At 38.8% G+C, this 27,673-nt stretch overlaps 3 protein-coding genes across 4 annotated transcripts; 2 read left to right on the top strand and 1 right to left on the bottom strand.

The window, feature by feature from the left end:
• The first annotated feature begins 597 nt into the window (after positions 1 to 597).
• On the top strand, positions 598 to 19,821 carry LOC116842562 (probable cytochrome P450 301a1, mitochondrial). Of its 2 annotated transcripts, XM_032811947.1 has the most exons (11): positions 598 to 1,675; positions 1,764 to 2,046; positions 13,687 to 14,121; positions 15,127 to 15,243; positions 16,571 to 16,647; positions 16,797 to 16,998; positions 17,488 to 17,650; positions 18,194 to 18,363; positions 18,628 to 18,706; positions 19,073 to 19,276; positions 19,414 to 19,821. In XM_032811947.1, the coding sequence occupies exons 2-11, from the start codon at positions 2,003 to 2,005 to the stop codon at positions 19,519 to 19,521; spliced, it is 1,599 nt and encodes a 532-aa protein (XP_032667838.1). In that variant the 5' UTR covers positions 598 to 1,675; positions 1,764 to 2,002; the 3' UTR covers positions 19,522 to 19,821. The 2 variants fall into 2 exon arrangements, with proteins under 2 accessions (XP_032667838.1, XP_032667837.1); XM_032811946.1 differs by lacking the exons at positions 598 to 1,675; positions 1,764 to 2,046 and adding an exon at positions 11,623 to 12,003.
• Positions 2,713 to 7,763, bottom strand: LOC116842559 (chromatin-remodeling complex ATPase chain Iswi). Its single transcript, XM_032811940.1, is given in 1 exon segment — positions 2,713 to 7,763. A coding segment is annotated over 1 exon segment (3,078 nt). The 5' UTR covers positions 7,582 to 7,763; the 3' UTR covers positions 2,713 to 4,503.
• A 372-nt stretch (positions 19,822 to 20,193) lies between the features above and the next one.
• On the top strand, positions 20,194 to 23,032 carry LOC116842498 (nuclear RNA export factor 1-like). Its single transcript, XM_032811802.1, has one exon. The coding sequence runs from the start codon at positions 20,596 to 20,598 to the stop codon at positions 22,180 to 22,182; it is 1,587 nt and encodes a 528-aa protein (XP_032667693.1). The 5' UTR covers positions 20,194 to 20,595; the 3' UTR covers positions 22,183 to 23,032.
• The last annotated feature ends 4,641 nt before the right edge of the window (positions 23,033 to 27,673 follow it).

The following is a 27,673-nucleotide window of genomic DNA, read 5'->3' as shown; positions in this document are numbered from 1 at the left end:
ATATTGCCGCGAACAGACAGATAAACATGAGAAATAAAAAAAAAAAAAAACGAGTGATTACCGTTTGTCAAATAATCAAAAAAAAAAAAAAGAAAACACAAAAAAAGGAAAAATCGGACAGTTATATAGATTGTAAAAATACGATGCGACAAGTGCAGCCGTAGCACCGTACATTTGTGTGTCGAACGAATGCATACAAATGCATCGGCATCGCTGGCGACGATTACGAAAAATTGTAGATTTCAAATAATATATTGTAGTATACGTACTTATATATAGACGGCGAACGTGGAAATACCCATTAGATCCTTAGGCGGGACAAAGTCTGCTTGAAAGATACGCGCCATATGATTCACCAGTATTACTATTCTTATTGCTGCCGTCGCAGATTTCAAAGTGTAGTGCAAAAGTTAATCATTAAAGCGTTTAGAGAGACCATGTATAGAACGATATAAGCTCGATACTTATTTCAGAAACCATATCTCAACGACGCTTACGTTCAACTGTGGAATTGTGATTACTCCGTACGTTATCTATTACGTCCAGTCCAACACGATTCAGATTAAAGTGTCCGTTGACTCTTCCGTACACACACACACACACACACGTGTGTGTGTGTGTGTGTGTGTCGAGAGAACTACTTCTCCTCTCTTTGCTTTATAATATTATGAATACAGTTCTACAATAATCGCACTTTATCGTCCAAGGGGCGACTCCCTTCTTCGGAAAGAGGAACGTATGTAAAGTAGTTTATAAAATAATTTACTCAACAGCTGTGTCGGTCCAAACACTTGCGACTTCTCCGTCTCTTACGTTCCCTTGATTGTCTCTTCGGGTTCCTTTTGTCATTTCGGAATCTTGCATTGTTACTACAATCGTACGCAACCGTCGGTTTTTCCGCGACAATTGAACTCACTTCACGTGTAATGGGTGTAACACGATATGAATACAATGTATGTCTGAGCCTCGCCACAGACAATTGTAGATTACAGATCATGCCGTTACTGATAATCGTACTCGTTGTGAACACGCATTTGCTGAAAACTAAACGTTCTCCACTGCCGGGGGAGAGAAAGTCGGGGAGGAGATGAAATGAGCGGGAACGGAATTCGAAATGTGACCAAAGCAACGGTAAAAGTATCAATACCTGAGCATACACTCGATCCCGCACATTCATATTTTGGTCTTTAAATACGAACATTTGCACTTCCAACATAAAATATACAGGATGAGTCAAGAACTATTGCCACTTGGAATATCTTCGAAGCAAAAAGCAAAGGTGATCTTCAGATTTTCGGAAATTAGAGAACTTGGAAGAAAAGCACCATTCTGTTTTTCTTCCGAGTGGAATAACTTCACGATCTGAAAGTCAACCTTGCTTCTTACTTCAATGATATTCCAGATGGCAGATATAATTACCGACTCACCCTGTGTATACATATATTGCGTATATACATGTATTATATAATGACAGATGAAGTATTTGTATTCAAAGATCAAAACAACAAGAATATATTCAGGATCAGGCACTTGTCCGGGCAGTGATACGTTTACCTTAGCGGACAGTGGATTACTTTAGCTTTGCGCGAATCTTCCCTTCAGTGTTAGCTTTCGAGCGCACTCGGGCCATCAGTTTTCAACTTGTTAACCTGTGTGATGTGAAAGTTGTGTGAAAGTAAGCCGTAACGATTGTAATTATATATAATTGTATACTTGCCTTTTAATATATATATATATATATATACTCTAATTATTATGTTTAGATGACAATTAAAAGTACTGACAACATGGATTCTTTTTTTGTCAATCGGTTTATCAGCGATTAGCGACACGCGGCGTGTAAAATCGCGCAATGAGACTTCGGTTTCATGTTGCTTCCCATGATCGAAAGGCAAACAGTGAGAGAAAATCGCGACAAAGTGTATAATTATGATGTTCATCACGTGGCGATGCGGAGCTATTCGGGGCCTTAGAAGGACGATTCGAAGGAAAAATCGATATCATGATGCCTGATTTTTCAACTTGTACAACTTGTACAACTTGTTCGTAAGTGCTTGTATTTTCCGACCTTGTATTTGCACCGTATGCAAGAGAACGAAGTTTTATATCCGGCTCGTTAGTCCCGACATACCTCATCATTTTCCCCGCATAAACTTGTTAACGAAAATAATATAAATATTTTAGTCTAGCGCTTTCTTCATTTTCTAAGACCCGTCTATACGTCGACGCTCATCAAATGTTGGGCATTGATTAAGATTTTCTTTGACTGAATTAATCAGATCAGTCGTTAGAATTTTGCCGATTGATTTCCCGCTTATTTTAGTCAGAGAAAGTTTCATTAATTAATTTCGTTAATCAATCGATTAATACCCAACACTATATTCATTCCGTTATTTTCTGCTTTGCTTATCAATAATTGTGCAACAAACGTCAGGTATTGGTTGCCCTTGGTAGCCGCATGTTCCTCGCGATACACCTTTGCACGTAGCTATTGAAATATCATGTTTATTGACAAATTTTATATATCGATCATATATCGTATATTCTCGGCAATTTCGGCTAGTACTTTTAATATTTATAAAAGAAAAAAAAAGATTGAAAACTCACACACTAGAGACATCGTGTCTCGCTTTCAGTAATGGCGCGAATAAGATTAAATTCGATTAATCGAAGTATATGGGTGACACGGCGAACGAAATAAAATATCCCGCATTCGTGATAAGATTTATTTATTATCGAAAATTTCGAACTGTATCTTTTGCAGAACGAATTCTTTCGTGTGTATGTGTGTGTGTGCGCTTGTGTGCATACGTGTGTAAACTTAAATATCAAAATGATCTAAGTAATACATCTTTAGGAGAAGCGTTTGGATTTGATACTCGATTAAGGCGCTAGCCGAATTCTGAGATAAGATTTCCAAAAAGTAGAAATATATTTACCGTTATCTCAATATTCCCGCGCAATTCTCGCGAGTAATTTCTCAAATAAAATATTCGTTTAGATATAATATCTATGCTCGCTTGATAGCGAGCATATACTTGCCAATTATATGCCGTAGCAACAAAACATCTCCCGACATTTTTTCCGCCAATAAATCGAATGTTATAACACACGACATAATTATATGAGCCGCATTATTATAAACTAGCGTAAGTTTCGAACAGGAATCATTCTTCTCACCCTATCTGGGACGCTAAGAATAAGTAACGCACGAAATATATTCGGTAATACGTAATCCTAAGGTTCGTCCAATCGAATAAGAAGTAAAAGAAGATTTTCGATCGATGATGAAACAACTTACACGGCTCGTTAGATCCGAAGAAATAAATAGCATCCTCTCTGTCTCTCTATTACGTCTCATATCCTGGCATCCATCAACACTGAGCATACGGGGAAAAAAGCACTCGCAATGACTGTAATTCTATCCACGCCCGTTGGGAAATGCTAAAAGTCTAGTCGACGTTCCTGCGGCACTAAGCGAGATCTAGCTTGAATCTACTCACGCCCGACACATTACACAGATACGTATTTCTACGAGCTGATAAATTACCTATAACAATTCGTCATTACAAACATGTGAAATCGTTCGTTGGACCTTAACGAATTCGGCGACAATTGTCCAAAAAACGTGGTGAGACGTGCTATGCTCCGTAAAATAAGAGGCCCTTAGTCTCGACTCCTTTACCTAATAAGTGTCCCTAAAGACCGGTTGTTTTAACTTCTTAGTAAATTAACTGTTGGTTAAATCATGTCTTGTCTAAATTGAAGGGAAAATAAAGATAGACATGATTTAACTATCATTTAACTTACTAAGAAGTTGGAATCGGCCCTAAATGTGTGACTCATAAACCTTTTGGTTGACTAATGAGCACATCTAGAGGGACACTTTTATCGGTGAAAGAAAGCTCAGAATAAGGGCCGATGTCAAAATTCGGGTGCAGCGACACAATCCCCGAAAAGTCATAATATCGAAATCTGTGCATACATATCGAGGCAATATCCTAAAATATAATTTTCCTAAGAAAGAACAATCACCACGAAAACAATGCGTACAACAGGTGCTACAATATCTACTTATTTTGATACATTCTTGCTGTATCCAAATAAGCAGACATCGATACACTCGGTAGTATAATGACACAATTATAATATTTTGACAATTTTAATTTTGATAAAATGACGGAAAAATTTCAAGACATTATCGATATTCGGGTTTCGATATTGTGTATTTATAATGCAATTGCACTTTTTACATTTTGATAGCTTCTTTTCCAAAGCAATACACGTTCACCAAAAATATGTGTATGTGTGCCTCATTACGATGAAATATGAAATAGGTGGGAGTCATGGAGTCGGTGTTTACAAAATCGATGCGCTCGAGAGGAGTAAATTGTAAATATAGAAAAAAGCGTTCTCTTTCTCGCTCTCTCTCTCGTGATGGATACCTATGATCCATATTTCAGTCGTAAAGGAGTCGCGTCTGCGGAGTGATCAAAGAGAGTCTTAAAAAAGAAGAGTAGAAGAGTCCGGCGAGGAGGTCGCGCTAACGACGATTTACTTCTTCTTTTTCCGTGGTTTGTCCTGAGGCGCCGGCAGATTCTCCTGCTTCCGCTTCGACGTCGGCTTCGTACCTATGCTGCCGCCCTTCTTTCTCCTCTCTTGCCTCTCACGCTCCTCCAGCTCCTGGTTCTCGCGCTCGATCAGGGTGATCAAGGTGTTGCAGCGGCGCTGCAACTCGAGTGCGGTGCGGGATTTGACGAACCAGTCGAATCGAAACTGCGGCGCCGACCTCACCGTGGCGCGCAGCTCCTCGTACACGTTCTCCTTGTCGAAGCCGAGCTTGTGCAGCATGCAGACGAGGAACCGATCCTCCTCCTCGGTGTAGTTCTTGCCCTTGTTCGTGCCGTACGCTATCCTGAGTTGGTGGAAAGGCGCGCGGTATCGGGCCATTTTGGCGTCCAACGCCTTCTTGATACCGGCGCGCCTCTGTATCTTCGCCTCTCCGCGCTCGATCTGCGCCATCACGCGATCTATATCCTGTAGCTCATGACAACGTTCCCAGAAGACGGCCGAGTATTCCATCACCTCCTCCGGGGTTTTTCCCTCGACTTCCTTGGCGATATTCTCGATATCGTCGCGACCGTATTTTTCGTTCGCCTTGATGAACTGATTGAAGTCCCGCTTGGTCCAGTTGGTAAAGCCCTGAAGAAGCAGCTTCTCCTTCTCGGCGACCTCCTCGTCGGTGAGCGGCTGGGCGTCGTCGATCTTGCGCTGCTCGTCCTTCTGGATCCGGGCAGCGTCTGAACCTAATTCAGGGTTCTTGGGGACCTTGTAGCCGACCGTTTGCCTGAAATAATAAATTTCCTGGTCCAAGAGTTCGAACAAGCGCGGCGGGAAGAATTGGAAGTCCTGAACTATTGGCTGCTTCGGAGGCCTTGGAGCTTTCGGTGCCTTTGGCTCTGACACGCGCAGCGCTTCGCGGAAGTAAGCGTCGACCGCGTAATTGGCTTTGCGCTCGCGCTTAGGCGGCTCGATCCAGTTGCCCAGGCCAAGTATCTTCTGCTTCTCGCGGTAATCCTCGCCCTCGAATTGATACACCGAGTCCGTGGGCGCGTCGACCGTGAAGTTGCGCAACGAAGACTCGCCTAAGCTCTCGAGTTTCTGCTTCATCTCCTCAGTCTTAGCCTCGCCTTTCTGCAATATCGTGTCAATGTCTTCGTCCGTGATGGCGCTGTCCTTGGAGGCGAACACCTCGTTCGCGCCGTGCCTAATCATATTCAACATCTCGTCCTTGTTCAAGGCCGTCTGCTTCGCGTCCACCAGCCGGCCCTGCTGGATAACCAGCTTGTCCAGCCGCAGCTTCACCTCAGCCCGCTCGACGATCTTTTCCTCTACCGTGTTCTCCGTAATGAACCTGAAGACCCGCACTTGCTTTTGCTGGCCGATACGGTGCGCGCGGTCCATTGCCTGCAGGTCCATCTGCGGATTCCAGTCGGAATCGTAGATGATGACAACATCTGCGGTCGCCAGATTGATGCCCAGGCCGCCCGCGCGAGTCGACAGCATGAAGATGAACTTCTCGCTGCCGGGTGCGTTGTACTCGTTGATCTGCCGTTGTCGATCCTCGTGAGCGGTGTTGCCGTCCAGCCGACAATACTGGAACGTTCGCCAGTGGCAGTAGTCCTCCAGGATGTCGAGCATTCTCGTCATTTGGCTGAATATTAGAACTCGAGACTCCTGCTGCTGCAGCTTTGGCAACAGCTTGTCGAGTATCACCATCTTGCCGCAGTTGTACACGAGGTGCTCGTCGGTGGTGTACGGCGGCCCCGGCTCGGCGCCGTCGAACAGGTACGGGTGATTGCAGCACTTACGTAGCTGCATCAAAATGTTCTGCAGCCTCATCTTCTCTATCTTACCCGCGCCGTTCACGATATCAATGTCTTTCATCAGCACCTTGGTATACCACTCCCTCTGCATCTTGCTCAGGCCGATGTATACTTTGATCTCCTTCTTGGGTTTGAGCCCCTTTTCCACCTCAGATTTCAGCCGTCTCAGCAGGAATGGTCTCAGCACAGCGTGCAGTCTCTCCACCAGAGAATTGTCGCCCAGGAAGCTGTTTGTGTTGAACCACGAGTCAAAGTCATCTGAACTGTTGAAAACATCTGGAAGAAGGAAATTCAGGAGGGACCACAGTTCGTGGAGATTGTTCTGTAAGGGAGTACCGGTCAGCAAAAGTCGATTGGCAGTTTTGAACTCTCTCAAGATCTCTGATAACTTTGACTTCTCGTTCTTGATTCTGTGTGCCTCATCTATCACCATGTAACGCCAGTTAAACTTCTTGAACACCGATTTCTCTTTGATCACCATCTCATAGGACGTCACACACACATCCCATTCGCCAGGCATCATAACGTCTCTGATAAAAGTGTTTCTGGTTTCTGCGTCACCAATCAGGCAGACTGCCCTCAGGGTGGGACACCACTTCTTGAATTCGTTCATCCAGTTGGCTAACGTAGACTTTGGCACGATAACAATATGAGGGCCAGGAATGCTTCGAAAGTGTTTCATATAGCCTAACAGGGAGATGGTTTGCAGAGTTTTGCCGAGGCCCATCTCGTCCGCTAGGATGCCGTTTATGCCGTTCTCGTAGAGCGATATCATCCAATTTAGGCCGCGTATCTGGTAGTCCCGCAGCTCACCCGACTTGATGTAGTGCGGCGACGACTCGAAACGCGTGGTGGGCGCCACGCTAGCGTTGCTCTCCGCCAACAGTTCCTCATCCTCCTCTTGCTCGGTCTTACGGTGCCTATGATCGCCGGAATCCGACTTGGGATTCTCCGGTTGTTTCCGCGGCCTGCCGGCTTTAACCTTCAGGGGACTGCCGGCCTTGTCCTTCTGGTTGTTTGTCATAAAGTGCGAGAATATCTCAGTCTGTTTCAACAGATAGTCGAATCGCTTGCTGCGATCCGTCTCCAGCTTCGTCTCGAAATCGCCGCCTCTCGACGACGTGGTCTCCGCCGAGGAGCCGTTAGAGTTGTCCCCCGTGTCACCGGTGTCTGCATTCTCGTCCGGCTTGGACATTTTGATGATTTTCGCGCACCTTTGTCTAAGCCGAACCTTCACTGATCGATTGCGTCCACCTTACGGTAATTTAGCGTCGATTATTGTCCCGCTGCCAGGCACGCTAGGAACGCACCTCACGCGCCGCATCAAACACCGCTCCGTACCGCCATATTGTGCTAATGGCGCTATATGTTGCGATGCCGCGCGGTGGCGCCAAAGTTTTCGCGTTCACCGCTACGCGCGGTATGGTAATGCAGGATTCACATACACTACGGCCGGTATTTATAGGCCTGGTTTACATCGTGCAACAATGGTAAACAACAGTACTTTAAGCCGATATAATACTGATCAAGAAGACGTACTGTATCGATTGAATGCGTCGTTGATGATATGCATTGTCAATATTAAAATTATTTAATAGAAAGTTACTATTTAGTACGCGTATTAAGTGCACGATGTAAACCAAGCCAAAGTGCATCCAGTACTATAAGCATTCAGTGAGTATTTGATTGGTATATATTTTTAGATCTAAAGGAATGTGCCAATCGGATACAAGAGCTCACTGAGCGGTGTAGATTGGGGTACGTTCAGCGAACTCAACAATTGCACACAGTTGAGCAATTCGTCAATGTAATTGATCTAGATTTAGGGATCTAATGGCTCTTGCACACAGGACGCGATAATGCTTGCCGCGCGGCGGAAGTCCACGCGACAACCAATCAATATGTTATTTTTGCGTAAGAGCTAGAAAGTTATTACGGAAAGCAGCATATTGATTGGCTGTCGCGCGACGGAAACGTATGATGACACGTATCCAATCATAGAGTTTCTCTGCTAAAGTTTCTAGCTAGCACATTTTTATCTCCAGAAAATCAATTTTCCATTGGATATCGAATGTCATATGTCGGATATCGATTGTGAATCCTCCATAAGTCCCGATCTACAAGGTGTAGTAAGCTTTAAGTCTTAAGAAATTGACTAATCAAATGATCTGTTCTTTTCGGCTGCACTGCTGAACTGATGCAATAAGTTATAGCATATTCGAATAGCTCTGGGTTAATCCATTCTGAGTTATTCAGCTTACGTTTATAACGTAGGTTATTAGGGAGGGTCCCGATTGCCGACAGTACGATTGACCACAAATTGTAATGATTGGTTCGATCTGGTAATTCACTAGATAATTCTTATCATCGATTGGTTTGTGTGCAATCGTACTGTAGGCAATCGAGACGCTCCCGGTTATTACGATTGAACAAGTACTTAAGCTTTATGATTGGCTAGTAGAGACTTATGACGTCATTAATCACTCTCGGAACGATTAACTCAGGACCAGTCGAACACGCTATTAGAGTGAGAAAAAATTTACTTGTCTCACTCTAACTTATTGCACCAGTTCAGCAGTGCCGAAAAGAACAGACCAATAGTCAAATTATAGGCCGATATTCATAGTGGAATCTTATTTCAAGACCGTCTTAAGTAATGTCTTAAGATGCGAATACGGTTCTGTGATTGGTTCATGACATCTTAAAACAATACCTAAGATGATCTTAAATATAAGTTTGGACTATGAATACCGACAAAGATTACAATTTTGAAATTCTCATTTATGATTAGTTAAATTAGATTGCATTGTCACTAGGATTATTTAATCACTCGCATCGCATCTATATATTTGTGCATTATGGCCGTTCTTTATCCGAAGGAAAAGCAATGATATTACAAATATCTTTCGAACGAAATCAAATTTAGAATGTAAAACATAAAATTGTATACGAAATAATTAATATTTAGAGTATCGTTGCTATTTTATTCAATATTCGATGATGTACAAGGGTACAGGAAAGAGTAGTTTATGGCCGGTATTCATAGTCCGATCTTATATTTAAGATCATCTTAAGTACTGTCATGAACCAATCACAGAGCCGTATTCGCATCTTAAGACATTACTTAAGATCTTAAAATAAGATTCGGCTATGAATACCGGCAGAGAGAAACCTGAGAGCGGCCATGCCATACGTTTTGGTCGACACCGATTTTCACGCTGTTCGATGCGCCATCTGCACCCATTTTTGAGGTGGGAACTACGTTCCCTATCACCCATTTTTAGACGTTGCCGGTAATGTGGCGATTTGTTGCGTATCCATTCTACGTCCATTTTCTAGCGATTCGTGTCCATGCTAAGCGCATAATTACGTGATTGAAAACATGGACTACCCATGTTCTTAACCACGCAATTATGCGCTTAGTACGGACACGAATCGCCAAAAAATGGGCGTAAAACGGATACATAACAAATCGACACTTTACCGGCAGCGTCTGAAAATGGACGTAGAGAATGTAGTTCCACTTAAAAAATGGATGCAGATGGCGCATCGAACAGCGTGAAAATCGGTGTCGACCAAACGTATGGCGTGGCCGCTCTCAGGTTTTTCTCTGATATCGGCCTATGAGTGTAGAAGGATGTAGCAACGCTATCTCCAGGTGCATCTATACCTTCATGGTCAGCGTTCAAAAATGAATTCGTTCCAACCATCGTTACCGGATGCGATGAATGCACGTCAATCGTAAAAACTCTAACAGCACAGATGTCCAGAAGATGTCCAGAATATGTTCTAAGAACGTCCTGGGAATGTTTCTACGTCCTTAGGACATCTCTGAGGATGCAAACCCATGCAGCGGAATAGCGGAACGCGGAACGAGAGTGGAAACAATCACGAGCGAAAACTGTGGAACGCTCATGATTGATTCCGCTCTCGTTCCGCGCTCCGCTATTCCGCTACATGAGTTTTTACCCTGAGACGTCGCCAGGAGATCTTGTGCTGTATGAGAAAGTGGTTTCACCATCCCCGACATTGTTAACAGATAATATTACCTACTTCTACATTTATGATCATACAGTATATTTTTTGTTATGATTTCATGTACGGTTTTTTGTGCACTTGATTATCATAATGGTGTATTGCTGTGCAGTTACAAAGCGCGCGACGCAATGAATTATTAATTAAGTGCTCAAGCCGACCTTCTTCTTTGTAATGATCATTATACAATGGCATTCTAAACATTTCGATTCACCTTTCAATTTTCCTTTCAAATCCATCTTTCAATTCTCGTTTCAAATCGATCTTTCAGTTGTATGATAATGAATACATATAAGTATATCTCATACAGTCCAAAATATACATCTCAGAGATGTATGATATCTCTAGAACGTCTTTAGGATATATTTTGGATATTTGTGCTGTGAGTATGAAATTTATTTATACCTATTCATCTATTCCTTATAGCATAAATGTATTAAGGTTGTATTAATAGTCGTCACTTGAAAGTTCTCGGGGAAAAATAATTATATTTAATTATATAAAATTATATATGATTATATATATAAAATTATATATAATTATATATAAATTATATAAGTATGAATTCTGTACCTATATATACACGTCACGTATACAATCATACGGTCACATGGAAAAAATTATATTAAATAAGAAATAGTTTCATTCAAATAAATATCAAAATTATATATTCAAATAAATATCAAAATTATATTAAATAAGAAATAGTTAATAAAAGTTAATATTAAATAAGAGTTAATATTAAATAAGAAATAATTTATAAATATTAAAATTATATTCAAATAAATATCAAAATTATATTAAATAAGAAATAGTTTCATTCAAATAAATTTTTTAGCTGTGAAACGCAATTATAAATCTAATGTCACACATATTAGTTCAAATAAAAATTCAAACCTAACTCTAAATTCAGATTTGAGTATCTCACGTAAGACAAGTTTCTAATAGCGACTATAATTAATACGAGACATAGAAATGTCTAAAAGATATTTTGTTTGTATTACATGTCATTTAAATGTTTCTAAGCGACGTGTTTTAGACGTCTCTCTAAGATACGTATATATATATATATATATATATATATATATATATATATATATATTTGCATTGTTTGGATAGACTATATATTTATTTATTTATTTATAATATTGGCTGATTTATTCATTTCATCTTCTTTCAGATTTGTGCAAATATTATCGGTTACTTACCGCGTTTACTTCGGATTCCCCACTGTTCGTGTTCCACATATAGAAGTAATCGGGTAGAGTTTGGTAGCGCAGCCAAGTGGGGAACACCCGCTCTCGTCGCGCGACTTTCTTGCTCGCTCGCGATGCACGTCATTTTCAGTAACGGTTCATCCACAAGGATGAAATGACAACGGGTTTGCCTTTTGTTCTCCACCACATCGGAAATGCGTGTTCGTCGTTGACGTAACCGACAGTACTCGCCAAGTCTAGAAAGTCATCAGTAGGAAAAGTGAATTTCGCCTTTCGACAATGTTGCCTCTCGGAATAAGATACGCTCATGTCCCAATCATGAAGCGAGGGTTGCTCACTGGGATTTTCTGCGAATTTAGTCACAGGTAATTCAAGGGGTGGCGGTTCCACTGATTTCTATGCGAATGAGAGCATTTCTCCATTCGCGTGGAAAAGTGAAGTAGAATACGCATCGCGTGAGAAAACGTTTCACATAGAAGACCTCGTTCGACTTTCCGCGATCTGACTCGAATTATGTCTTAGGTTGAAAAACACTTGTTACCGCGATACGATCAACTAATAATTCCAGTTGTCTTCTTTCTGCGCGTTTCATTTCTTTCAATCTATATTCTGTTCTACGAATCAATCTGATTAACATCTTCAAATCTTTCAAATAGAACGAACCTTTCCGACTCAAATTTTATCTGAATAAGGACAAAGATAATGAATTTTTGAATTTTTGAATATTTTTGAATTTTTCTTTAATTTTTATATTCTATTATAATTTAATTTTAATTTTCAACTTGTCTCTTCTTTGTATTTACGGTGCGACAAAATGCAAATCACAATGCAAGAGCGTATCATCCATCTTAAAGGTGTTAATGCACGCTAATTAAAGTATTGCGCAATTAATCAGCTTGAAAATGTATCTAATATATTCGTCACTGTCATTGATCGGAACAATTGCTAGAATCTTTACGCTTTCTCTTTGCAGTACAAGTCATGCTCAATACTTTCGTGCACTCTCACTGTTCCACTTTACAATTTTTCTAATCGTTCTAATAGAATAGATTTGGTTATCAACAAAGTAACAAAATGAGTTAAGTTAAGGTGACTCACAATTGCATCAATAATATATAATCTTTTATGACGTTGAAGTGAAAGGATTGGAAGGTCTAAATTTAAAAATTGAGACAGTAAAATAATTTCGAAACGGTAGAATTATATAATCTACGCGCTATATATAGAATAAATTCGGGAATGAGAGATTAAAGATTCTGTTTGTCAAGTTCATTCAAGTCTCCTTGCAGATACGCGATCGAAAATTAAAACTCAAAAAAGAGTAAGCTGCTCGCTCGCTCACCTACTAATTATCTCTTCTCACACATTTCGCATCTATCACGAGTTAGTATACTAAAAAGAGTATAAATGTTCTCATTTTATAATCACATTGAAATTTATTCATTTCTCCGCAGAAAACCCATTTGAATTATTGTGACACGATACGGTGAAAGTAGAAATCTAAGTATAAGCTAGAGTTATAGCAACAATGTTGTCATATTTAATTTAGAAACTGTCCTACACGTCACGACACGCGGTGTACATGATTAACGCTTGATCCTAAATTCCAAAATTTTTGCGATTAATATTTATCTTTTACTCCGATACACAAGCTTATCTTACAAACACATTATATACAATACACAATATTCATTTAAAGTAAAATAATACAGCAGTGAATAAAACCAACAATATAAAATAATTAAAAATAAAAAATTTTTCGTATTGTGATGAATCAGAAAACTTTTATTACATCTCGCTTTATATCTTAAATTTTATATGAGTACTTGTTCTTCTACCGAATATTCGTTCGTTACTATACGATATATAAAATTCATCTGAGGCAAAATAATGAAATAGCAAGATGAAACCGCGACAATATAAAATAATTAAAAATTAAATATTCCTCGGATCGGAGCGAACTAGAAAAATGTAACATTTCATTTTATACCCAAAATTTCGTTGCATTAAATGCTTGTTTTCCGTCGTTATTGTATTATCGCTTGCAGGACGAAGTTGCAGTTGCGTGCTGCCGGGACGGGAATCGTTCGTCGGCTATTCTGCAATGGCACCGTCGTGTCCGAGTGCCCTCACGCACAGAACATTGCATCTTCGCGCATCAAATCATACGACGAGGTGCCGGGTCCGCGGCCGATACCGCTTCTTGGCAACGCTTGGCGACTGTTGCCGCTGATCGGCCAGTATCAGATCTCGGATACTGCGCGTATCTCGCAGATGTTCTACGACGAATACGGCAAGATCGTGCGGTTAGGCGGATTGATGGGTCGGCCCGACCTACTTTTTGTGTATGACGCCGACGAAATCGAGAAAGTGTATCGGCAAGAAGGACCCACACCTTTTAGACCTTCCATGCCTTGTCTAGTGCATTACAAGAGTATCGTACGCAAGGACTTCTTCGGCGAGTTACCCGGAGTTGTCGGTGTGTAAGTACTCTTCCTGTGATGTTGGCAGATGATCGACTTGAGCAGGCACGGATTTCCCTGGAACTGAAAATGGAGCAAAGAAGTTTTTACATTGATAAATGTCCCAATAAATACCAAATAATAGTAATATCCCGGGAAAAGAAAAGTTCAGATAAAAACCAGATATGGATTTTGTCAAGATTTGATCAGACATAATCAGATATAACGTTATATACGATTCAGATTTGTTCATATATAATCATATATAATTGTATATTATTATACGTGGACAGATCTGAATCATATATTATATTTAATTATATCTGATCAGATCTTGACAAAATCTATATCTGGTTTTTGTCTGAATTTTTTTTTCCCAGAATTACATCAACGTTATCCCAAACAGCAATTTACCAAAAAGTTTTTTAAAGACGTTTAAAAAAACACGTCTTATTTCTTCTAAACGTCTTCTGGGGATGTCTTTAAGACATCCTTTAGTAACTTGTCTAAGATAATTTCTCATTCAGCAATGTAACTGTTATATATAACGCATGTTATATTGCATTTACATTATTGATTGGAAAATTATAACATATAATATTACCGTTCATTGGTGTTTACTAGTTAATAGAAACAAATCCCTGTTATTACATCGTTTACCATAAGGAGAATAAAAATGATTATTTACTCCTTCAATCGGTTTTATAAATTAAGATACGCGAAAATGACGAAAGTAGTGAAGGAAAAAGGTAAAACAGAGTGAGAAGAAAGAATAACGAAGGCAAACAGCAAATTTGTTGAAAGTTGCGAGTATCGCTGCTGCATTACAAAAATATCTTTTACATTTAGCTTTGAAAAGATCTCGGCATTAATTTTGCAATAAAGGTGTCTGAAAGAAAAATGATTAGCTAATCCTAACTTAAACTATTCTTAGGTTTTAATAATGTACAGTAATCACCGACACATTCTTTGATTCTTTATTTGTTTGCTGACCTGTATAATACGCAATCGTTTCTTTCACGCTAGGCACGGCGAACCTTGGAAGGAGTTTCGTACGCGCGTTCAGAAGCCCGTCCTTCAGCCGCAAACTGTAAGGAAATACATAACGCCTATTGAAGTGGTCACAGGGGATTTCATCACGAGGTAAGCCAGTGCGACACGACAAAACTCGCATAGGATATTCCGCAATCATCATACGATTAGCGTGTTCTAAAAGATAATTGAAGAGAAAGTTCTAATATGGGAAAGTCAAGAGATGTAAGAGTCTTCAGGTCATAAACTGACCTTTGTTACGTCGTGCAAAGTGCACGCTACGGATATACGCGTCTAAAAAATGTAATGCAAAATCCGAAAGATAGCGAGAGAGAACTTTCACCCGGATAAATGTCAACAGAAACATATCTTCGTTATTACGTTAGCCTCTGTAAAGAGAATTGATCGGGTACGGGAAAATCAACGCACGATAAAGCGAGGAATTCGGATAGGCTAACAGAAGAAAGATTCGTAATAACAAATTCACTGTTGCCGATCAAATATTCTCAAGTACGTGTCTGTCATCCAGTAAACGTCAGTTAACAGAAATATTATACTAATATGATAATTTCCCTCAAACTGTATTGTATTATAATTATAACTATATTATATATAATTTCACTCAATTATGGAAAAGATTAAGATATATCACATGCTGTACGTATAACAGTCACATATGTTTAGTGAGAAAATATAATATTAATGTAATGTTATTATTTGCTGGGTGTATTAAACGCGTCAATAGAAGCGAAACTAGATCGTCTATTGTTTACTGTTATCACTGTTATAATTAGCTCGCCTATTCCATTGTGACAACACTTGTGTGTGTGCAAAATTCGCCGCGTATGTATAATAGAAACAAGATAGAAATCTATGACAAGGGAAAATTGGAGAACTTCTTCGGTTCCAATGATTATATCCAAGTAAAACAGAAAAATAATAATATTAATAATAATAATAAGAAAATGTCAAAATAATGAAAAAATGAGTGTATTTATTTCTTGATTATTTTATGCAACTTTTTTGTAATTTTTCTTGACATTTTGATTTTCTGTTCTATCTGTGTAAAACTTAAAATAAAAATTATTCACGAATATAAGATTAAAAATTGTTATTTGTTTCTTCAGTAAATTTTAGAATTCGAAATATAATAAATTACCACGTGATAATCGATAATAAAGCGTTTCTACATAATATCAATAAACAATTCAAATCGTTTATGGCTCGATTGTAAAACTATTACGATATTGACGTGATTATTAGCGTTTTCTTGATTTATTAGTATTAGTACTTATGATGTATTAGTACTTTCGCAACTGCAATTAACCTTCGGAATATGTTGTTCAAATATTTGACGATGGTTGTTTGAGAAAGACACCCAGTACCGACGATGGTATGCGACGTGAGAAATTTTCACTGATTTGCTAATGTGTTGCAGAATTGAAGAAATCAAAGCGGATGACGGTGAATTGCCGGCCGATTTCGACAACGAGATACATAAGTGGGCTCTCGAATGTTAGTACTTATTTCATGTGAAATAACACGTAATTATTTAAATGCGCAACACATGCGTATACATAAAAATGTCTCAGAGGAGTTCTTTGTGACAACAGAAATATTTAAAATTATTTATTATTAATGTGTTATACGTTTCACTTATCCAGGTATAGGCCGGGTCGCATTGGATGTCCGGCTCGGCTGTTTAGGAGGTACCTTGCCGCCGGATTCCGAGCCACAAAAGATAATTGACGCTGCTAAGTTCGCGCTGAGGAATGTAGCCGCGCTCGAGCTCAAAGCTCCTTACTGGAGATACATCCCGACGCCCCTATGGAGCCGTTATGTGCGCAACATGAATTATTTCGTCGAGTAGGTTTATCAAAAAGGGGCGAATGAGTTAAGCGTGATTTATCACGCAGAAAAGGATAAATTAAGTGAAAAAGTATCAACACGTGCTTTAATAGGGATTAATTTTCAAGGTATATTTGAAGCATACGATTGAATTTATATATGCTGAACTTTCTCTTTTTTTTTTGTTGAATTCTCGCGAGACGCGATCGGGAAGTAAAGCAAGTGAATATCTTAGAGTTTAAACATGTGAAAGTGAATTCTTTTGCTTTGCCATATTCGGCATTTGGGTTACTAAACGCGTAGCTGTCTCGAGATTAGAAAATGAAGAGAAATCAATAGAATGCTTCAAAGTCCAAGTTTTTATTTCGCAAATTAGACTTAAAATTTCATAAAAATAACTCACTCTTTCTCAATTTGTCTCGTATACATTATTTTCCAGATTTCATTGTCGAAACACAATATAACAATAATAAATCCTAATTTCTAGATTCAAATATCTAATTTTAGGATATGCATGAAGTATATCGACGCCGCGATATTCAGACTTAAGAAGAAGAAAGCTGTTGACGAGAGCGACTTATCGTTGGTGGAGAGAATCTTAGCCAAAGAAGCGGATCCCAAAATAGCTTACATTTTCGCTCTCGACCTGATATTAGTCGGCATTGATACGGCAAGTTAAACAATGTTTTATAAATTATATCTTCCAAAGTCTAATTACACAGCTATGTTCATGATAATCAGTTAAAGAGTTAACTGTTAAAGATTAATCTTAGCTATCGCGTAGAATTTTCACGTTAAGGCACACTTGTAATCCGTTATCGATTTGCATAAATCAGCTAATATTAATTGGCACTGTTCTGTTAATTGCATTTTTAACTTTTAGTTGCGAGTGCATAATGACCGCAAATTAGTGAAAGTACGAGTGTGCCACGAGCCTCGCGAGTGAACGCTTTCAGTTGGATGATCGTGAAATGTGTAAATGTATGTGCGCATGCCGTGAAAATATTTGAACAGTACTACAATTATAAAGTTGAGTTGGCACGATGCGTGCACTTATGGTTGTAGCTGTGAAAATCATCGTAGTCAAACAAATCGAAGCGCATGCGATGTGCATCGAACCATACGCGATTCTTCTCATCCTCCTAACTAAAGTGACGTATCGCGTTTCCTAGGAAGTGAAACGTATTATAACGTAACGTACGATGTATTGCAGATATCGATGGCGGTGTGTTCGATATTGTATCAATTAGCCATCAGACCGGAAGAACAGGAGAAGATATACCAGGAGCTGCTGCAAATATTACCGGATCCTTCCGTTCCCCTTACAACGAAGCATTTAGAACAAGCCATCTACATGAAGGCTTTCATCCGTGAAGTATTTAGGTAATACTATTAAGTACTAATACTAAATACTAATAAGTATTTAGGTAGTATCGATAGACCACAAACGTACGTCTTGTGTTGGAAAAGTAATAAATGTATCCTTATACATGCATTCGTGTAGAGTAATAGCAATGCATCACTTAATAAATTTTGATATTTATAACATTTTATTAGAGAACTTTTTATAAATTTTAATAAATTGATGAATTTTAATATACACATATAAATACAATAATAAAAATATATTATACTCTATATTTACAGAGTTTATTCCACTCTTATTGGAAACGGCAGGACATTACAGAGTGACACCGTCATTTGTGGCTATAAAATTCCAAAAGGAGTACGTTGTTGTTTTAGCATGATCCTTCACCATTCACTCTACATACTCATTTATATAATAAAGACCTTATCATGCTCCGCACGTAATCTTCGGCGGACGAGACTACTTACATCGAAATGAGATGTTGCCTTTAACAAATGCCTTAACGTTTTCATTTCATACCGTTTGTAGCTAAAATTTCTCGGTAAACGTTTAATTCTCGCATTTTATTTACAGATTTAACAAACTTAATTTCTAAATATGTATTTGACAACAGTACGCAACTTGATAGCAATACAATAATAACGATGTATGATGACTCGACTCAAAGTAATTCATTTTCATACGCATCTGTTGAGTGACTGATAATAATGTGCATAATTTTAGGTTCAAGTCGTGTTTCCTACGCTCGTCACCGGTAACATGGAAGAATACGTAGCAGACGCGAAGACGTTCAAGCCTACGAGGTGGCTTAAAGAAGCCAGTGACGAGAGGTTGCATCCGTTTGCATCCTTGCCGTACGGTTACGGGGCGCGAATGTGCTTGGGCAGGCGATTCGCGGATCTCGAAATGCAAGTACTACTCACAAAGGTGCGTTTTACTTTGAGATCTACTTTAGAAACTTATGGAATTATATGAAAAAAGGCCAAAAGTGTATAAATAGGTAATAGGTAAGGTGAACAGTGGATATCGCAATTGTTATAAGGATACTGATGTTATCGTTGCAGCTCCTGAGATTGTATAAGCTAGAATACCACCACAAGCCGCTGAAGTATAAGGTCACGTTCATGTACGCGCCTGACGGAGAGCTCAAATTTAAATTAATAAAAAGATAACCCTTGAATGAATCATAGGGAATACAATAGAGTTAAGTGGATCTTAGCGGTTCACTGGAATTAAGATATATCGGGAAAGGTAGCAGGTGAATATTTTGCCAATGAGTAATTAAAGTCACGCACGATAGTTATTTCTTTCTCTTTTCAAATTAATCTATATTTATCTTCCACTTCCTTTGTTTTTTACAACGGACATACTTTGCACGCATTGGGCTATAATTAAGGTATATATTTTTATATTTCTTATTATTATATATAAAAATTGACTGTCAAACGTAAAATATATCGCATTTATATATATCAAGTATTATTATTATTATTGTAAGTATTAATATAAGTATTAATAACAAAAGTATTGATATATAATATTAATATTAATATTAATATTATTATTAAGCCGAACAGGTTGAATTGTTCTAGAATATTAGAATTTTTATTCTAAGAAGATTGAGACGAACTTGCTCTCTCCGGCCACACTTTAATGATAGATAGATGAGACGAATCTTTTTTCTTCAATGGAGTAACTAAATAGCAAGTGGAATAAGCTTTGCTTTTTATTTATTAATAAATAGTAAAAGTCTTAATTTGAAATGAAATGAATTGAAAACTCTATCGAGACAGGAATGAATCGAATTCGGAAATATCGAAAAGATAGTCGATAATCTACGAGAAGAACAAAGTCGAACATTGATACATCGCTGTGCGTCACCAGCGAGTTAACCTCAAAACGAGCCGCCGTTACGACTAGATGTATTCGAACAAGTTCGGACCTTGAGATTTTGAACGTGCCTTGGAATCTTCCTTGGCTTTATTTTTGCTTAAGATTCTTTCAAACAGCCTTATTGATTCTATATTAATCTTTATTCTCATATTGACTTGGAGTGGTGTTAGGGGAATATGTCTCTTTTGAGAATCCCTGTAACCAGATACTGAAGGAACCTCAAAACGGAATATGTAAACAAACAACGAAGAAGCTTCCCGCGAGATCGAAGGTAGATGTGAAGCAAGGGACAAAAGGTTTGAGACAATTATAAGAAAATTTTGATAGTTTAGAAGCATAGATAAGATTGCACAATGAATCAGATAAAGCAGGAAAGCCTGTCGAATATGCCACCTATTGCCACTCAGCTGGATTCTTCAGCAGCTATAAAATTAAGCATAGGCGCAAAGATGACTCTTGAAAGGTCACTGATGGCTCGTACCGATATATGGCATCAGATAAAAATCATGAGAGGCAGACATTACGACAAGGAGACCGTCTTGAAGGCTATTCTGAAGGCAGTGGAGCCGGCAGATTTGATACCGATAAGTTACCAGGTTTGCGGTGAGGACACATACTTCATAGCGAGAAACTGTGGTCCTGCCCTTGACAAGCTGTGCAAAACAAGCCTGATCATCAAGAATGCCAGCGGTGATGCTCTGATTCTTGTGATCATCCTGGGCTTTGCTTCCATAAACAACTTGCAGGTAAACTTACAACCACTTCTATTGACTGCTCTTACCAAGAGGTACGATCCAAATGAGAGGGCACTGAATCTGGAGAACTTCCATACAGATCCAGATGTAGCCAAAACAGTATACTGTCCCTTATCTCAACTGAGAACTTCCAATCACGTTCTGAAGCTTGCCAAGACAACCATAACTACTTTGGAATACCTGAATCTACAGCATAATGAGCTATTCAACATATCAGCTATAGAGAATTCGAATTTAACAGGTATCAAGTATTTGGATCTGAGGCACAACAATCTGCTGAACATGTGTGCGTTGGCCCCTCTGAAGAATCTGCCCATCACCAAACTTTGGCTGGATGGCAATCCCCTCTGCGAAAATTACTGGACAGAGAAGCAATACGTAGAGTCTGCCAAAAAGTATTGCCCACACTTACAGGAGCTTGACGGGGTGTGCGTCGCGCCGAAGATGCCTTTCATGTACAAGGACTATTTTGGGAACGATAAGACGCAGCGGCTCGTGCAGAAATTCGCAATGCACTTCTTCAATCTGTATGATCAACCCGAGAGGTCGGTCCTGAGGGGCCTCTACCACAAAAATGCAATTTACTCCATGAGTTTCGCCATTCCCAACACCGTCGCCGCCAAGAAGAACCTCCAGCAGTACATGACATACAGTAGAAATCTAATGAGGAGGACCCAGAAGAAGATTACTACCTGCTATCAAGATCAGGATGAGATCCTGACGGGACACAGCAAATTGCCCAAGAGCTATCACGACAGGAACTCTTTCAAGTACGACGTCATGTACGATGATGGGAAATGTCTGGTGATATGCGTCTCGGGCATATTCAAGAAGCTGAGTTCAGGCATCAACGTGCTCTCGTTCAGCCGCACCTTTGTGTTGTTGGCCAGCGAAGACAACGAATATCACATCATGAACGATCAGTACCATATTGATGTGGCGCCCGAGAAGATTACGCCTGACAAAATAACGCCCAGGATTGCATACGACGAGATCACGCCGATCTGCTTCAGCCCGAGCGAGAAGAACGTACTGATAGTCCGAATGGGGCAGATCACCACGCTGAACCAGGAGTGGTGCGAGACTTACTTGTCGGAGGCCAAATGGGACATGAGATTGGCATTGACCAGCTTCATGAAAGACTATAAATCCTTGTCGGTACCGGAGCACGCGTTCTACAAATAGGACGTGTACAATTATTGCAGAATGTTGATCTGTTCATCAATTACAAAGGTTTACACCAATTTTTACTATAAAATTATGTGTCATGCATTCGGTTTACGCTAACCGAGGTTTCTTTTTTCGTATAAATTCGTCTCGCGCTAGCGATTTCCGTTCAGATACTTTGCGACTTCAACACGAATGCCGCAATGATCACCAATCACCGATGCTATTATATTAACGCGTCCCATTAAGTTGCATATAAACTGTAATCAAATGCTTAAGAAATTCCACAGTCAATAAAGAACCGATGAAGCGAGGCGAAAGCACATAGTACGAACTATCTGCCGTGTCCTCGATGATTCAATCGTCACTTATCTCTCGTGCAAGCAACGAACATCAACGCGACAGTCAATGTGATCATGAAATTCGGAAATGAGGTGAGTGTCAGACGAAAGAAAATTTCAGGGACATTTTTCTCAGCATAGAAACAGAAAGATTCCTGTAGGAAGTGCCTACACGGAAAAAAACAATTTCATTAACTGAATTTTCCGTAATTGAATTTTCCATAACTGAATATTAAGGATAGAGATCAAAAGAAAAACTCGAAACAAGGATTCCTGCAGGAGGCTTCTGTTGTCGCAACTAGTATCTTATACAGCTGAATGTTCAGCTATATTTTTCCGATTGCGGTATCATTTCACTTTGAATTTTCATCTGATCCCCATTCAATTAACTGAATATTTCTTTCCTTCGCGACGCGAATCGCTTAAACTGGCGCACGGAGAAAACTACTATGGTTGTTACATTCATATATTGTATGGTTAGAAACAAAATGTATGTGATTGCAAAGTAAAGAGATATAGCATTAAAAGTTGCTGTTATTACATGTCCATCTGTATAGTTCTCACAGCCATAGTTCCTATGATATGTAAGGTTCAGTTAGTACATCCTCATATACATACACTGAGAGAAAAATAGAGTTGCTTTTGGCAAACTATATTTTTTTATGATTTTAACCAGAAAAATAATTAGAAGAACCATCTTTCTAATAACACTTACTAAAACAATGATTTTTCTAACTATTTTTATAGTTAAAATCACAAAAGGGTATAGTTGACGCCGAAAGCAACTATATTTTTCTCTTAGTGTAGTTATCACAGCTAAAGGAATATTGCTGTCTCTCTGTTGTGATCTGCAGAACAAATATTATAGTTGAGGGATCCATAGAGTTTGGTTGCACTTTACAACACCAAGAGTATTGCCCAAACTTATATGGATAGGCAGTAAAGAAAGCTAGTGTGTTACTTCCAGAGTAATATAGTTATTACAATCATCTTGTATATATAAATAAAAAATGACCCTAACATTTTGTTATGACAACTATATATAGGCAAGTAATATTCTTCGTGTTTTCTTCGTGCGGTAATCGCGATGCTGTTAATTGCGCATTTCCCATAACGCGATACTCGCGTCGCGAGACGCGATAGCGTCGTACGTCAATGAGCGAATATAAGGCGGCATTACTCGCATGGCATTTAAGTGGTCGCCGGGATGGGGAACGACGCTCGGTGACTTCATCCAAAGGTTATGCACTCAAGGACCATAATTGCCATCGCGCGTACGATGTGAATGAAATGAATTCGCGAAGGCAGGCGGCTTTTTTTATTCTTGCCCTTTCCAGGCGTACATACGCGTCGCGGCGCGTACGCGCGAGAACGATGGTAGAAGACCTTCGGGACTTCGTGTACGCTCGATTAAGCAAATCACGATGTTCGAACGCGGATCTGTCACAACTCCTTGACCCTTCGCAGTCCATAATTATCCTCGCCGTTTTGCTTTTTGCCGGTCGATTGCGAAAAAGTTCGCTCATCTTTCTCGAGCTCATCTTTCTCGAGCTCGCGTTCAAAAATTTTACCGCCAATTATAGCCATTTTGGGGCGCCAATTATATCTCTTCTCCCTCTAACAACTTGCTATATAAATAGCAACACGTACATAGGATTATTATTAATAATATTATAGTAATGCACTGAGAAAGAAATAGTTGAAAATTGTGGGATAAAAGTTTGTTTCAAAAAGAAATAAACTTTATATCCCACAAATAAATTTCCAAGTATTTTTTTTCTCTCTGTACCTACTATAAAAATGAGCTTGTTGACTATAATTATTTCACTATGCAATTATAGTCGCAACTATTAAATACTTTTTTACAAATGTATTATTAATGTGTATGTAAACCGAGAAAAAAATGCTTGAAAATTTCCTAGTGGGATATAAAGTTTATTTCTGTGAAATAAACTTTATAATAATTTACACTTGATAGTATTCAACGAAATAAACTTTATATTCTACGAAAAATTTTTCAAGTATTTTCTTCTCAGTGAAAATAATCGTTTTCAAGATCGATTAGAATGAAATGTGCGATGTCAAGATAAATTCGCAGACCCCGAAGGATCGCTAATTTACCCGTGATGATCTGGACTACATTGTAACGATGATAATATTCGAAACATAAGTCAAAATTCGATCGCGATTTTTAACGACACACAATTCAGAGCAAGCTATATCTTAAACGCAACACCCGTGAGTGCTCGCGAATTGCATCTTCGTCACAGGGAAAAATGCAATAATAAAGCGGCTAAGTAAACAATCATGACATAGTTCACGATGCGTCCGATCGTATCTGCTCCGGCTCTTCCCATTACGCAACACTCGTCACACTTCCGGATCGTCAAGGCCCAAGAACATCCATTCGCGTGCGAATGAAAGGAAAGAAAATGCTTATAAGGGGATACTGGAGTCGGAATCTTTACCGGCAGAACACTGACTTTTTCCTGCAAAATTTACATTCACTGAGAGAAATTGTCTGATACAAAATTTACGAATGAATATTTCCGATTAAAATACTGCTGAACTTTTATATCGTTTAACATCTACATCGATGACAATAAATAGCTTTCTACGAGCCGGAATTTAACTCTAGAACTTTAAAGACCGAAAAGTTATGTAAATCTTAAGCATGAGTAAATTTTACCCAGCATACTTTCATTCGCTCATAATTTCCGGAGAAATGATCGAAATTCAATCTTTTTGTATAGAAAACATCGAGGAATATGGATCTGTTAATGTTTTTGCGAAAAAAGTTACAGTGAAAGACAAAACACATTGTTTTCGCGAACAATAACGTTTGAAAAGTTGGATAAATTTTACCTGTAGTTAGGGCTCTAGAGGGTTAATGCCAAAACCTCTGCACTAGTCCAATATTTTTAAGAGAAAACTATCCTCTTTTAAATAACGACGAACTCAGGCGAAGGATCAACGAGCTCGGAAAGGGCTCACCGGCGAGAGAAGATTGAGCAACGTTGGACTAAGGCGGTTACTAACAATTACGGGAGCCGAGGATACATACGTATAGGTAGCGACATAATAAAATGATTGTTGCCTACTGTGAGAGAGACTCTCGGCGGCCTCTCACGCGTCGGAACACGAGAGCTCGCCGCCTTCGTAAAAATAGGAAACCGCGCGCTTCTTCCAGAACCAATTATCCCTTGCACCAATTACGAACTTCCTTCGATAGTCCGACGCTTCCTGCATCTCGGGACCCGAGGATATCGACACGAGGCGCCATCCGGCGCGATTTTCAGTCGCATTTGCGATAAACGGCGACTTGGATAGTCGCATCATTTGCCATCTGAACAGAAACCGGAGGCCGCATTTTTCATCTACTTCAGTACCTCGATTTTTCAATGTGTGACATTTCGCGTTTTCTTCGATACTTCCCGTATAGCACAAATATTCAAGAGATATCCTAAGAACAATCAAAGAATGTTCGAATATTCTTAGAACATTCTTAGGATATCGAACATTTGTGCTGTATGGATTGTTTGACTCTGAGGTGTAAAGTATGCTGAGAGAACAATACGACTGGAGCAATCATCAATTATCGTCGATTTTGGTTCCAAACGTATTTTTACAATTGTTCTATGCATGCAAATTATTCTCATTCTTTGCATTTGTTTTGATACTTGTTTTAAATTCGCTTTTAATTTAAGGTGCACTAACAAGTAAATCTACCCAAAGAATACACTCCGATTTCTTTCTAATTTGGCACAAATGTAGAAGTACACAAAATATTTAGGTCATATTTTTTCATTTTGGTCCACTTTGAGTTTCACATATAATTTATAGCTTTTTAATGTTCTCACTCCTATCATAAACAAGTACGTCAAAAATGCATAAAAAATAAAATTGAATACAAGAGATAGTTAAACAATTTTAACAAAATTGGCATAACTTAGTGAGACACGAAACATTTTAAATTTCTTTAATCGAGATTCCAACCGAAATATTTCAAATCTGTGTTAAATTAATCAAAAATGGTTCGAATCTCGGTCAAATCGAGAAATCCGGCAATTTTAATTAAAATTTAAACAAAATCGACATAGCTGAGACATAAACCATTCTAAATTTTTTTAGCCGAGATTCCCAGAAATATTTCAAATCTGTGTTAAATTAGTCAAAAATGGTTCAAATCTCGGCTAAATCGAGAAATTATTTGTATAAATAATTTTTTTGAACCTTTTACATGTTTTGTTGAAACATTTCATTATTTATATAAATAATTTTACACATTTGATTTTATATTCATAATCAGCAAACTAAAAACGCCTATATTTTGTGTTCAATTTTATTTCTTACGTATTGTTATTGCATTTGTTGATGATAGGAGTGAGAACATTAAAAAGCTATAAACTGCTCGTGAAACTCAAAGTGGGCCAAAATGAAAAAATATTATCTAAATATTTTTTGTACTTTTACATTTGTGCCAAATTCAGAAAGAAATCGGAGTGTAACTTTTGAGTAGGTTTATTTGTGACTACATTGAGTGACACACTGAGAACACTGAGTACGTACAGTACACTGAGAGAAAAATATGATTAGAGTAACCAGTTTTATTACAAATTACAATTGATCTTTGTCCAATATTTTTACAATTGTCTTAAGCATGCAAATTATAACAGAGTTCTAAAGAAGCTCGATTTCCATATGAATAAAAATTATAAAAATTAGAATAATTTTGTACGATCTCTAAACGTTGGCGCTTTAAGATCGAATATAGAAACAAAATCCGACTCGGGAAATGGAAAACAAAAAATACAGAGACACAGAGAGAGAGAGAGAGAGAGAGAGAGAGAGAGAGAGAGAGAGAGAGAGAGGAAGAGAGGATATAACGATATTTTTCTATTCATCTTTAACACGTCCAATTAAACAGCTCTTTCACGAGGAGCGAATGCGTCGGACGTGTCAAAATGTGGGTCAGGGTACCCGTCAGCAAAAGAGTAACAATGATGATGAAGAAGATGGCCCATTGAGACATCCCCGCGCTGGGACGCTCATAAGAGGCGTATGTACATCGGCGCGATGTAACGTATCCAAAGATGACCGTAGCCGATAACCCGTTAGAGAAAGTCATCGCGGAGGTACTATGCAAATTTCGTCGCCATTGCCCCCCT

This window comes from Odontomachus brunneus, unplaced genomic scaffold (assembly GCF_010583005.1).
Source record: "Odontomachus brunneus isolate Ranch 3 - 2012 unplaced genomic scaffold, Obru_v1 Obru_scaffold_025, whole genome shotgun sequence".
Classification (NCBI taxonomy): domain Eukaryota; kingdom Metazoa; phylum Arthropoda; class Insecta; order Hymenoptera; family Formicidae; genus Odontomachus; species Odontomachus brunneus.
This window is presented reverse-complemented; position numbering and strand designations above follow the sequence as displayed.